The 13,725-nt window shown below is 39.7% G+C and overlaps 1 protein-coding gene across 6 annotated transcripts in view; it reads right to left on the reverse strand.

Moving 5' to 3' along the window:
* The window catches only part of zgc:110366 (uncharacterized protein LOC550476 homolog), a 113,948-nt gene that overhangs the window by 38,682 nt on the left and 61,541 nt on the right, over window positions 1-13,725 (reverse strand). For all 6 annotated transcript variants that reach the window (XM_043699667.1, XM_043699664.1, XM_043699669.1 and 3 more), the window contains one exon: window positions 1,522-1,613. In XM_043699667.1, the coding sequence (XP_043555602.1) occupies window positions 1,522-1,613 (92 nt within the window). The remainder of the gene's footprint in view (window positions 1-1,521; window positions 1,614-13,725) is intronic.

Below are 13,725 nucleotides of genomic sequence, written 5' to 3' on the forward strand. Positions count from 1 at the left end.
GTCAGTGTACTGTTTGACGTCTCAAGCTTTCTCTTCCTACCACTTATCTTTAAACTCTGAATTTGTCTTTGGGCATCAACTTTATGCTGTGAGAATTCTGCCTTCTTTGGGTTGTTCTGACAGGCAATGAATGTTGCCCATTTTTCCTCCAGGATATCACATGCTTCCACATTAATTTTGTTGAACCAGTCCTGGTGACAACAATGATCAGGTCAGAGCTGTTTGGTACAGCTGACTCAGTTTGATTCCATTGTTCTGGAATTGAGTTGTGCGTATAGACTCTCCAGAATGACTTTGAACAGCTTTTGCCAAAAGACATTTTCTCTTCAGTTGGAATGCCTTAGGGCCAAGATGTTGATCTTTCTTCTCTTGTACTTTTGGTTCTGCGATGTCCCTTTGCTGAGTGGATGTTCATTATTAATCGAACAAGCTGATGTCCAGCCTAGCAGACAGCCATCCCCAGATAGATTAAGTGATACAGGTATCACTTAGACCAGGGCTACCCAAAGTAGGGATTTTGGGATTGTGAAATATGGGGTTGCAGTGGCCACTGTGGAGATCTGACTGAGTAATAGCAGCTGCGTTACTGCTTCTGGGAAGCTGTCAGAGCTGTCACTTCAGATTAATAACATTTCTAAATCTTCAAAGCAAGTCAAAATGGAGAAAAAGTTTCAGAAGCACTGACCTAGATATTTGACTTGAACAATTACATGACCCAGGAGGTGCTGATGCATTGACCTCGGATACTTTCATGCGGTTTTGTATTTGATTGTTATTTTGGTGTTAGATGGTGTTTGTTTTATCAACGCCATGCTGAAAATACTTCATCAGAAGGAAGGCATAATTTGCATTGGCATTTCCCACCTTATTTTTCCAAATGGTTCTTCTGGGGATATTAGAGACAATACTGGGATTCATTGGGGGGGGGCGGTTAGTAGCATAGTTAATGTCAATAGTCTAGTAATCCAGAGACTCAAATTTATTCTTTGAGGACATGGTTTCAAATCCCATCACGGCAGCTAGTGTAAGTAAATTAAAATAATAAAATACAGACATGATGGGCCGAATGGCCCCTTTCTGTACTGTAAAATTATATGATTCTATGAAAACTTGCAATTCAAAGGTGGCTTCAGTAACTCCAACAACACTCAAGAAGCATGATACCATCCAGGACAAACAGACTTCTTGACTGGCATAACATCATTATCTTCAACATTCTTCACCCCCCACCAATGTATAAGTTGTGACAGTTTCTATCATCTGCAAGTTGTACTGCAGCAATCCATCAAAGCTCTTTTATCAGCACCTTCTAAATCTACAACCGTATACAACCTCTGAAGTTTGCTTGAGGATCAGGGAGTGTTTACATAGAAGTTTTGTCCATGGATTAAATTGGCAATATACAGTAATAAGGTAGAATTTAAGTGGTCTGTGGTAGGAGGGAACCTGACAAGCTTTTTCTCATTAAACCCTTGCATATTTTCCTGCATTACAAATATTCAAAATGCTGCAGCCTCTCACCTGATTGACATGTGGGATGATGTCACAATCTTCCTTCAGCTGCTCTAAATGAGAAATGAGGAAATTGCTCACGCCAATGGATCGACATATCCCTATGAGAAACAACGTGCCGGAGAATTAGTTACATGTCAGAGGATATCCTGAATTAAACTACTTTCAGGATTGAAAAGATGCAGCTGCAGCAGTATATGGAACAATAGAAATTTTCAGAGAAGAGCAAGAACTTAATGCGTAAAGGTCCAAGTAGACACTGTACTTTAAATGCCTGTGCCATCAAAAACCCTTTAGGAAATAGTTTTCTAATACAAACATACTGCAGCTTCCTGATGAATCATGCTAAGTGCTGGGAAAATCTAATGAGGCATAAGCAAAAAAAAACAATTAGAAATGCATCAGCATCAAAAGAAGGAAACTATGTTTTGTGTACTTGCCAAATTTATACGCAACTATAAGGAACAAATGAAAGGGTCACAAGCAAGGACAAAGAGTTCCTAACAATCACAAATATATTGGCTCTGTGTCAGTACTGAATGTGCTGGAGTTTCATGTAATATACAGCAAATCTGAATAAGTCTAGCATTAACAGCCAAGTATTAAGGTTAAAAGTTTAATTATAAACAAAGAGACCAGGAGTTACAACAGTAGTTTGACTTTTAGCCTTAAATAGTATGAATAAAGTCAAAGCTCCATTTTTTTCCCCAAAAGATTGTTAAAATACAAGTTTTGTTCGCATTAATAAACTCTAATAAATTTCAATGACACTACTTTTAAAACATAAAATTCTTGAGAATGCGAGTGTTCCAGCAATTCAGCAATATGCTGCACATTACAGTATCAAATGGCAGAAAGTCTTTTGCAAAGTTGCCTATTTACTTCAATGCATTGAGTAGATATTTCGGTTTATAGGCTCAAGAATATTTTGATGTCGACGCAGTGATGTCACCAGACTTAAATTATTAACTTTGCATTCTTCCCACAGATGATGCCAGACCTGCTGAGTTTCCCTGAGAATTTTATGCTTTTATTTCAGATCTCTAGTGACCGCGGTTCTTTGTTTTATTTTCAGTGAATACCTTTATCAGGACTGGCAAAGTTTCTTACTCAAATCATTAACTTGCTTTTCTCATTCAGGTGTCTGTAGCTTTCCAGTTTAAGTTAAAGTTAAGTTTAAATTAAGTTAAGTTTGATATCGCTGCATAATCATATTGATATACAATATTCATGTTTACCTTTCTGAATGAATAATGATAACCAATCGTTGTGCATTGCATTAAAGAAACTCACCACTAAATTCACAGCAGGCAGGCATGACTGAATTACCTTTATTTACATCTGTTCAATGGAACAGAGGTTAGTTCTTACCACATACTGCATTCTGTCACAATTTAAAGGAAACAATTTATACATGAAAATGTAAAATTTATGTGAATGTAAATTCTCAGATTAAAATATGACTAATCAACATCAACAATAGGTTGAGTTGCAATGTAACCAAAACAGATAGGACCATATTTCCACAGTAATTAAATGTAAAAAAAACTCGATATCACCATGTCATTAACAAAAATATCATCTATTCATAAAAAGTATTAACAGGAACAATTTATATTTCCTTCCTGCATACTTTGTGTTTTGAAGAAAGATCACCCGAAATGTTAACCCTACTTTATCTCCACAGATGCTGCCTGACCTGTTACATTTTCCTAGAAATTTCTTTTTTTCCTTTGAATTACCTTGTTGGCTTCTTTCTTTTTCTTCCTGGGAGTGTCTTTCCATTTTCATCAACTCAATTCTGCTCTCTTAATCTGAATTTTGACTTCTAATGATTGAGACTGTGATGGTCATTGATTAGTCTTCACAGAATCCCTACAGTGTACAAAGTTAAAAATCACACAGGTGGTTGTGATGAAGGAGCAGCGCTCCGAAAGCTAGTGTGCTTCCAATTAAACCTATTGGACTATAACCTAGTGTTGTGTGATTTTTAACTTTGTACACCCCAGTCCAACACCGGCATCTCCAAATCATCCTACAGTGTGGAAGCCGGCCAATCAGCCCATTTAGTCCAGACTGACTTTCTGAAGAGCATCCCACCCAGACTGACCCCCTCCCTACCTTATCCCTGGGCCCACGGCTTCTCCACCTAGCCTGTACATCTTTAGACTGTGGGAGGAAACTGGAGCAGCCAAAGGAAACTCACGCAGACACAGGGAGAATGTGCAAACTTCACACAGACCTGAGGCTGGAATCGAACCAGGGTCCCTGGCGCTGTGAGGCACCCATGCTAAGCACTAAGTCACAATGCCACCCTGTTTAAAACAAAACCATGATTTACTTTTCTCTAATGATGAACTGTGCAATACAGTAAAGTGTGACACTCATGAAGCTGCCGTTTGAAAATTTGCTTATCTGTGTAATACTTAGTGTACCTTTCCAGCCACTGCCACCACAATGCTAACTCATCTGTGGTATTTTGGGTGTAAATGTGTACATTGAATGGTGGCATTTTACCATATGTCAGCAAATTTTCAGGTCCTTTTTGATTTTCACTTTGAGAGCTAGCAGGAGTTTCTTGTCAGATTTCAGTTTTAAAGCAAATTATCTGCATAATATGAATGGAGTCTGGCTCCAATCTTCATGAATATGTAAATGATCTCTTTACAACAAAGCCAAACACATACTTCTCCTTATCACTTCAGTGATTTTCACCCTGACCTTTGGACTAGCATTGAATTTCCTACATTTTATGTTGGTATATAATAACTCATCTTCACCTTGTCTTGCTTTTGTCTCACTTTGCTATTGATGTCAGGTCTTAGCTAATTAAATCTTGTCCTGGGAACAGGTTCAAACAATAATTTGAAAGTTAAGCAATCTGTTGTAGACTATGGCATTATTCTGTACAAGAACAGAAAAATTCAGCTTGTATCAAAGAGACACATGGGAATTCGAGTCATACAGCACAGAAAAAGACCATTACTGCATAACTTGTCAGCTAGCAAATACTCCTGCGAAGATCTCTGCACAATTTGTACACTTTTTGCATCACCATTCGATGCTGGGCGCTTTAATGGTATCAGTTTATGTATGACTTCATTCTTATTCAGAAATATGTCAAGCTGTACTGGCTTAGTAAGGAGTATGGCATATTGTTTAGTATTGAGATATACATAAACCAGGAAGGTTCGATCCTGATCAATACGCCAGCGCTGTCTCAGCAGCATAGCAGTGAACATTCCCCAACAAACCACATCGATCTTTGGAATGAGAGAAAGCACTACTTGGTCTCCTGTTCTTAATCACTATCTTAGTGATCTAAACCAGCAAACTTGTGTGTGGTGACTGGATTTTGATGTCAGACTTCCCATGGTTGAACAAAAGTACATCTAGGCTTCAGATAAAGAATACTGATAAAGCCAATAAAGCAAATAAGCAGATAAAGCTGAGCAATTGCTAAAGGGATGTCATGATTTGGAGATGCCGGTGTTGGAGTGGGGTGTACAAAGTTAAAAATCACACAACACTAGTTATATTCCAACAGGTTTAATTGGAAGCACACTAGATTTCAGAGCGACGCTCCTTCATCAGGTGGTTGTGAATGTCGGCAGCCATGAAACTTGGCCTCAGTGGGAATTGGGGCCTTCAGGTGAGGCAGGAGAGCACAACATTCAGTTTTCTCAGGCTGTTGTTGTTTGATGTTCATCTTTTCAGTTACTCAGATGTTGAGCCCATGATCAAATAATTATGCATACTCTTCAAAGTTCGAAGAATTCCTGATATGTTAATTCCTGTTTTACTTATTTTGTTTAGCTTGTTCAGCATCTTCTTGAGACTTGTGAAATCTGGCAGCAAGGTCACTGAGTCAACATCAAATGCCACTAATTAAATGTCAGGTGCCACAATCATTAGTTGTGAAGACTGCACTAAAAAAAACCTACATTACAAATGCAGCTGACATTATCATAATTTAGAAATTAAATTACAGTAGTACTTCCCATGGAATTTCAGATAGAAAAATAAACAAATTAAGAAGGAAACTACCTTGTTTATTTGTTAATAAAACATTTGAGGACTCTGACGGTATGGGTGAGTTAAATCTTTTAAATAATTTATCAAACAAGGTAGCATAACAATATATTAAGAGTGTACAAATCTGCATAGTGTTCATATTGTGTAGGCATAGAATATTTTGGTCAGTACTTTGGTCACAATAGCAACTGAGGCCTCTGCACTGGAACTAGTAAAACTACATGACAACTGAGTCTCTATGGGTCTTATACCTCATTTAATATATGTTCATAGGTTCTGAAATTTGGGGAGTATCAATCAGAATGATCTTTGTTTAAATTGGGATCTACTTTTTTTTTCAGTGGTTTATAAAACAAGGATGCAAAGGCATCTCTTTGGAGATTGAACCCTCTAAAAGAAATTCCACGATTGAATTTCTGTAATGAAGGGGCCCCTGCAAAGCATGGATTCATAGATATATATAGCACACAAACAGACCCTTTGGTCCTACTTGTCCATACCAACCAGATATCTTAAATTAATCCAGTCCCATTTCGCCCATATTCCTCTAAACCATTCCTATTCATATGCCCTATAAATGAGACAGACAAGTGCTGCAACCGACAGGGTACCCTTCGTTGTTCAGTATTTCCCAGGAGCTGAAAACCTACGCCATGTTCTTCGTGACCTGCAACACATTGTGAATGAAGATGAGCACCTCACCAAGACCTTCCCCATACCTCCACTGCTTGCCTTTAAACAACCGTCAAACCTCAAACAGACCACTGTTCGTAGCAAGCTGCCCAGTTTTCAGGACAACTCCATACAACCCTGTCATGGTAGGCTGCAAGACCTATCAGAGTGTGGACATGGATACCACCATTACAAATGGGGACATCTCCCACCATGTACGTGGCAGATACTCGTGTGAATCAGTCAATGTTGTCTATCTTATACGTTGCAGGCAAGGATGTCCTGAGGCATGGTACGTTGGGGAAACCGAGCAAAGGCTATGGCAACGGATGAATGGGCACCGCACAACAATCAACAGACAGGAGTGTTCCCTCCCAGTTGGGGAACACTTCAGCGGTCCAGGACATTCGACCTTGGACATTCAGGTGACCATTCTCCAAGGCGGACTTCGGGACAGGCAGCAGTGAAAAGTGGCCAAGCAGGGGCTGATAGCTAAGTTCCATACCCATAGGGAGGGCCTCACTTGGGACCTTGGATTCATGTGATGCTACAGGTGACCACCATTGCACAATGCACACTCAGACACTCCTATACACAAACACACACACACAGGCACTCCTATACATACATAAACACAGACATGCACACAGACACTCACACACACAACCTTACAGACACACACACTCCCACACTCACACATGCATCCTCTCAGAGACTTAGACCACTCTACACACTCTCTCACAGACACTCACAACCCCCCACCCCAGACGACAGACAGACAGACACGCACACAAAGACCCACATGCACACATATACATATACGTTTGTGGGGTGAAATTGTACTTGTAGAGTTACATTTACTTTGCTCAAAAGCTGCATGAATTCATGTAAAAACTCTGTTATCTCACTTTTTAGATTAGAATCAATCTAAACATCATGGCACAGACAGAGAACACAGGGGGCTAACACCTTCAACATATTGTCTAGCTAACATCAATTGTTACAGTTAACCTGAGAATGCAACTTTTTAAAAAAAAAGTTTTGTGATTTACACATGAAAGAAGTGAAACTATCATGGTATTCGAACAGATGAAAGACTCAACAGACAATCAAGGTATTTTTCAATGTATAATTTCAGTTACATCACATGCTATAAATTCTGTGCCTTACAATTTTGTCCTCCACAACTACCTGATGAAGGAGCGGCACTCTGAAAGCTAGTGTGCTTCCAATTAAACCTGAACTATACTTGGTGTTGTGTGATTTTTAACTTTGTACACCCCAGTCCAACACCAGCATCTCCAAATCACGCTCTGTAAATGTTGTAATTATACCAATCTCCACACTTCCTCTGGCAGCCCACCCAGACCCTTACACCTAACACTATGGGCAATTTAGCATGGCCAATTCACCTAACCCGCACATCTTCTGGACTGTGGGAGGAAACCAGAGTACCCAGGGGAAACCCACGCAGACACGGGGAGAATGTGCAAACTCCACCAAGACAGTCACCCAAGGTGGGAACTGAACCCAAGTCTCTGGTGCTGTGAGGCAGCAATGCTAATTACTGTGCCACCGTGCCACCTCAAGTCACCCTCAGCCTTCGATGGTCCAGGGAAAACGGCCCCAGCCTATTCAGCCTCTCCATATAGCTTAAACCCTCCAACCCAGGCAATATCCTTGTAAATCTTTTCTGAACCCTTTCAAGTTTCACAACATTCTTCCTACAGCAGGGAATTCAGAATTGCACACAGTATTCCAATAGTAGCCGAACCAATGTCGTCTACAGCCGTAACATGACCTCCCAACTCCTATACTCATTACACTGACCAATAAAGGCAAGCATACCAAATGCCTTCTTCACAATCGTATCTACTTGCAACTCCACTTTCAAGGAACTCTGACGATCCTTTAACAAGGTTATTCTGTCCTTGGATTTTTTTATTCTGATTGGGCCTTTCGTTCTTTTTCTCTTTCCTCTGCTTTTAATCATAATTCAAACAGTTTCATTTTTTTCTCTTTCTTTTTCTTCTGCCTCTAACTCAAGCTGCTTCATTTTCAAGCAAATTTTAACCATCTCCAATGATTCCGATAGCATTTCCAGCAAATTTAAATGAAAAGCTTTTGCTATAATTATCTCTCCTTTTCTTAACAGACAAAGGTAACTCCAACTCCAGCTTGACCACCAATTCCAACAGGTTTCCCTAGTTCGCCTTTTGTAATACCCCCAAAGTCACTTATTCCACCACTGGAAAATTCTTAGTGACTGAAAGAGCCATTATTACACCAAGCACTGTTTAAACTAACTGAATTCAACACCTGAAACAAAAGGCACTGACACCTACCACTCGCTACCTTTGAGTCTAACAACCCTAATCCCAAATTGGAAGTATGGAACAAATCACGCAAAGAGTCCCAATCTATTATGGACCAGACCAGACCTACTCAAAACATTTTAAGAAGGTAGCACTGAACCTAACTTTTGTAGTTGTTTTAAGCAGACGTAAAGTGAATATGCCAGGAGTGACACAGCTGGTCAAACTACTCAGGTTTAAACAAAACAGAATTTATTTACACATGAACAAAAGAAAATCGAATTTAGAATAATATAAATATTTGAAAACCCAACCGACACAAAAACACAATTTAACTAAGAGCTGTTCTGATTTAGATTAGATTAGATTACATTACATTACAGTGTGGAAACAGGCCCTTCGGCCCAACAAGTCCACACCGACCCGCCAAAGCGAAACCCACCCATACCCCTACATTTACCCCTTACCTAACACTACGGGCAATTTAGCATGGCCAATTCACCTGACCCTGCACATCTTTTGGACTGTGGGAGGAAACCGGAGCACCTGGAGGAAACCCACGCAGACACGGAGAGAACGTGCAAACTCCACACAGTCAGTCGCCTGAGGCGGGAATTGAACCCGGGTCTCAGGCGCTGTGAGGCAGCAGTGCTAACCACTGTGCCACCGTGCCGCCCACCTGCAAAATCCTATAAACACACCCCTTAGCAAAAGGTAAATCCAAACACAGGTTCCTCCAGGAGAGAGATGTCACAGAGAGAGAGGATCAGCATGGGACTGTTTGTTTGGGTCCCCAGCTGAAAACTAACCCAAAACTAGGGAAAAACCTAACTGGGAGAACCGGCCACTCCCCTTTCATTGTACAAGTGTTTTTAAAAAAACCGAAAACCTTTTCTGATTGCTGAATTAGACAGCAGCTGTTAGCCATTATTAAAGCAGCCAGTTCAGACATTTTGACATCTCTGCCATTATGACGCCTCTGACAAAAATAACAAGGACAGAACAACCTCGTTAAAGGAGCAGCATCATCACAGGAACTATGTACCTGCACTCCACGGTCTCTTTGCTCAGCAATAGTCCCTAGGACCTAGGTCCAGCCCTGATTTGCCTTTCCAAAATGCAGCATCTCACATTTAATTAAATTAAACTCCATCTGCCACTCCTCAGCCCAATGGCCAATCTAATCAAAGTCCGATTGTACTCTGAGGTATCCTTCTTCATTGTTCACTACATCTCCAATTTTAGTGTTATCTGCAAACATACCTCCTATGTTCACATCCAAATCATTTATACAAATGATGAAGCAATTAAATCTCTTGCAATGAATGTGTGTCTGAGATTCTCCAGATAATCTTAACTTAATCTGACTATCAGAAATTGCCACCATTGAGACTGCAGGAGCCTTCAACTGGACAAGATACTGCTTGACTCAGGTGAACTGATACTGGTAGCACAGGATCCTATAATATCATTAGGACTTTGATTTCATTTTGACCTCCTACAGCTGCCTTGCTAAGTGAAATGTAGTGTGCAGGAAGAAGAGGTCCTTAAGTTAAGTGTTAATTTTCTTCAGTGGGCCCAAAAAGGAGTAAGAATGCTCCTTTGGCAGTTTAAAAGACCTCTGTTGGATCTTCTACATGATCCCTCGCTGAGTGTTTTGATTGTAAAACTTCTGGTGTGTGAATCATACACAGGAACCAAGTATAACTTGATGAATTGTGACCATTAATGTATTTATCCTTATGACCTGCAGGTAGTAGGTCCTTTGGTGAGTTTAAATCTCTGATTCAAGTAAGCACTTGAACACAATAATAAATGATTTGTACTGATAATATGGCTGCAAAATTAATTTCACACTATAAATCAAAATCTTGACCATTGATTCAATGGCATCTTGATTCAGCTTACTTGTTGGAACTGTCTCAAAATCATCCATGGACACACAGTCAGTGTACAGACAGGTCTTAATAGAGTGAAAAAGGATGAATAGGGGCCAGCAGCAGTCTGCACCACTGCATTGAAGAAAGGAGAAGAGCTGGAAATGTGTTGCTGGAAAAGCGCAGCAGGTCAGGCAGCATCCAGGGAACAGGAGAATCGACGTTTCGGGCATAAGCCCTTCTTCAGGAAGGGCTTATGCCCGAAACGTCGATTCTCCTGTTCCCTGGATGCTGCCTGACCTGCTGCGCTTTTCCAGCAACACATTTCCAGCTCTGATCTCCAGCATCTGCAGACCTTACTTTCTCCAGAAAGGAGAAGAGCCCTTGTTCCATATTAGGGTAAGTAAAATAACAAAAGCTTACTGTTCTTTGGTGGCATCTACTAAATAGTGCTTTAAACACTATTAGTCAGGCTGCTGTAAATTCCAAATAAATTATATACTGGAGATCTTGCTAAATTAAGCAATGAGGTATTAAAGTTGCAAATAGCCATCTGATTAGCAGGGTACCCCATGTAATCACAGAAATTGGTGCTCAACTTATTTTGCACTGAAATGTAGGGTTCAACTGGGAGCCATTTCTTCTTGTATGAGTTTTCACCAATCCTACTTCTCTCTCCCCGCTTTCAGAAGTCTCTGAAAACCTATCTCACCTATAAATCCACTCCTCAGATCTTAACTCTCCTGCAGATGGTATCCAACCCTATTTTTGCCTGTAAACCATGTTGGAATGTGTTTTTCTTTTCATTACTGGCAGTAGATAAATGTAAAATATTCATTATTTCACCATATGCACATTAGCCATGGCAATCATATCAGTGAATACAGACAGTACAATTCTTGCAAACTGTCCGTTTCTTAGATCTATAAATTGCTTATTATCAGGTTCTGGTGAAAAAGGAAACATAACAATCAGAATTCTTTGTGATCATTTTTAAAAAAATCTGAAACCCAGTATAAATCAAATAAAGACAAAACAAAGATTTTTGACAAACGCTAACAGGTTATAAAATCAATGTATTGAGTTATACTGTTTCGTTTATTTGATGCAGCAGACATGCCTCAGCCATATTGTAACTAGAAGAAAAGGTGTATCACAAGGAGAAAATCATTTCAAATGTTCCACTGCAAAAGGAGACAGGTATCCATGGGAATCTTACTGGTTACCTTCGGGGAACAATCCATTGCGTGGGAAATGAATAACAAAGTTTCTCTCCATATGGATATGATATGCCTGTTCCAACTGTAAGCATTATTTTATCTTAATTTAGTGTGCCTTGCATCTGGCAGATTTATTGCTTTTTCAAAATACTTTCCCATTCCAAAGTTTTTTCTTTTTAAACATCACACATTTTTTTCTTATTCACTTTGACTACTGAAAACATTTAGTTAACTATATAGTTCTGTTCCAGATCATAGACTTTGTTCTCAGAATTTCTAAGAATTGTATACATTGGCAACCTTCTTTTTAGTTAATGGAGAGACAGGGGATTCCCTCTTCATGTTACGGAAATGTAACCTTTTGCTTCATAAGTCCCAAAGCTATTACCAAAGCTGCAGCAAAATTACTGCTGTCCAAAATTAAGTTGCAACCATACATCAGCATCAAATTTATTCATACAAATTCTGGGTAACAAGAAAGACTCAGACTTATATAGTGCCAAAATCCCAGAGCATTAACAATAAATAAAGCATTTTTTTGAAGTATTGTCATTGTTGCGATCTAGAAAACATGGCAGCCAATTTGACCAAAGCAAGCGTACATGAACAGCAATGTAGTAATGACCAACTAATTGACATTTAATATGTTATATACCCAGCCAGACCCCTCTCATAACAGTCTAAGAAGGTAGCCAAGACCCTAACTTTTTCATTTTTTAAAGGGGATGTAAAGTGGATATTCCAGGAGTGATGCAGCTGTTGAAACCACTCAGCTTTAAGCAAAACAGGATTTATTTACACACTTGGGTCAAAACATGAAAAAGAAAACAGAATTTAGAATAACTTGACTATTTGGAAACTCAGAAGAAAGTGAAGGGCTTATGCCCGAAACGTAGATTTTCCTGCTCCTCAGATGCTGCCTGATCTATTTGGATAGATCTCAAAATTGCAACTTAACGAAGGAGCTGCTCCAATACCCACAACATCCCAAAAACACACCCCTTTGCAAATAGTAACTTCAAACTCAGGTTTTTACAGGCAGGAGAGATTTCAGAAAGAAGAGTCAGGCAAGGAACATCTGTTGAAACGTGGAACCTTTTTTCACAGTAACAGCTTTCTGCTACCAGCAGTTTCTGACTGCCTGCTAAAACAAACCAAACTAGAAAATAACCTGGGAGAACTGGCCACTCCCCTGCCATTGTTTAAAGTAGCCATTTCCAGACATATCGGCGCCTCTGCCTTTACGGCCCCTCTTGAAAAAAAAGTAGGATAAAATAACCTTGTCAAAGGGGCAGCACCGTCACAAATGAAACTATTAAGAGATGCATTTTGATAAGAATCGGTTTTCTTGAAGTTCCAGGAGTGTTTCTTTTAGCCCAGTGGAGGGCAGGAATAACCTATCTATAATCACTTTCCTCCTTAGGCTAGTCATAGATTGTGCAATATATGGTTGAGCAACCTTAGCTTAACAACTGATGGTTATGTGGAAACATAGATGAGTGCCAGTTAATGGCAATGCCACTGAGGGAGTTTCAGATGTGGTGTGTGAACATTTTCCAGAGGAATCTTTTGGATTGACACTTCATGAGATGCAGCAAAGCATTCTCATAAGTATCAATCTTGTTTTGAATTAAAGGTGGTTAAAATCATTTTGGGTCTGATAATTTAGCATTCGAAATGCATTTCTAAAATCCCACATCACCTTAACAACATCAAACAAGGTTATAATTAATTAAGAGCACAAATACTTATGAAGTTTCAATTGCCATTTGCTTGGATGTCAATCTGCACAGAGATTATTTTCAAAACTTACGGCAAACATTAATTGTTCAAATGTCATAGAGATGTACAGCATGGAAACAGACCCTTCGGTCCAACCTGTCCATGCCAACCAGATATCCCAACCCAATCTAGTCCCACCTGCCAGCGCCCGGCCCATATCCCTCCAAACCCTTCCTATCCATATACCCATCCAAATGCCTCTGAAATGTTGCAATTGTACCAGCCTCCACCATATTCTCTGGCAGCACATTCCATACACGTACCACCCTCTGCGTGAAAAAGTTGCCCCTTAGGTCTCTTTTATATCTTTCC

This window comes from Chiloscyllium plagiosum, chromosome 11 (assembly GCF_004010195.1).
Source record: "Chiloscyllium plagiosum isolate BGI_BamShark_2017 chromosome 11, ASM401019v2, whole genome shotgun sequence".
Classification (NCBI taxonomy): Eukaryota; Metazoa; Chordata; class Chondrichthyes; order Orectolobiformes; family Hemiscylliidae; genus Chiloscyllium; species Chiloscyllium plagiosum.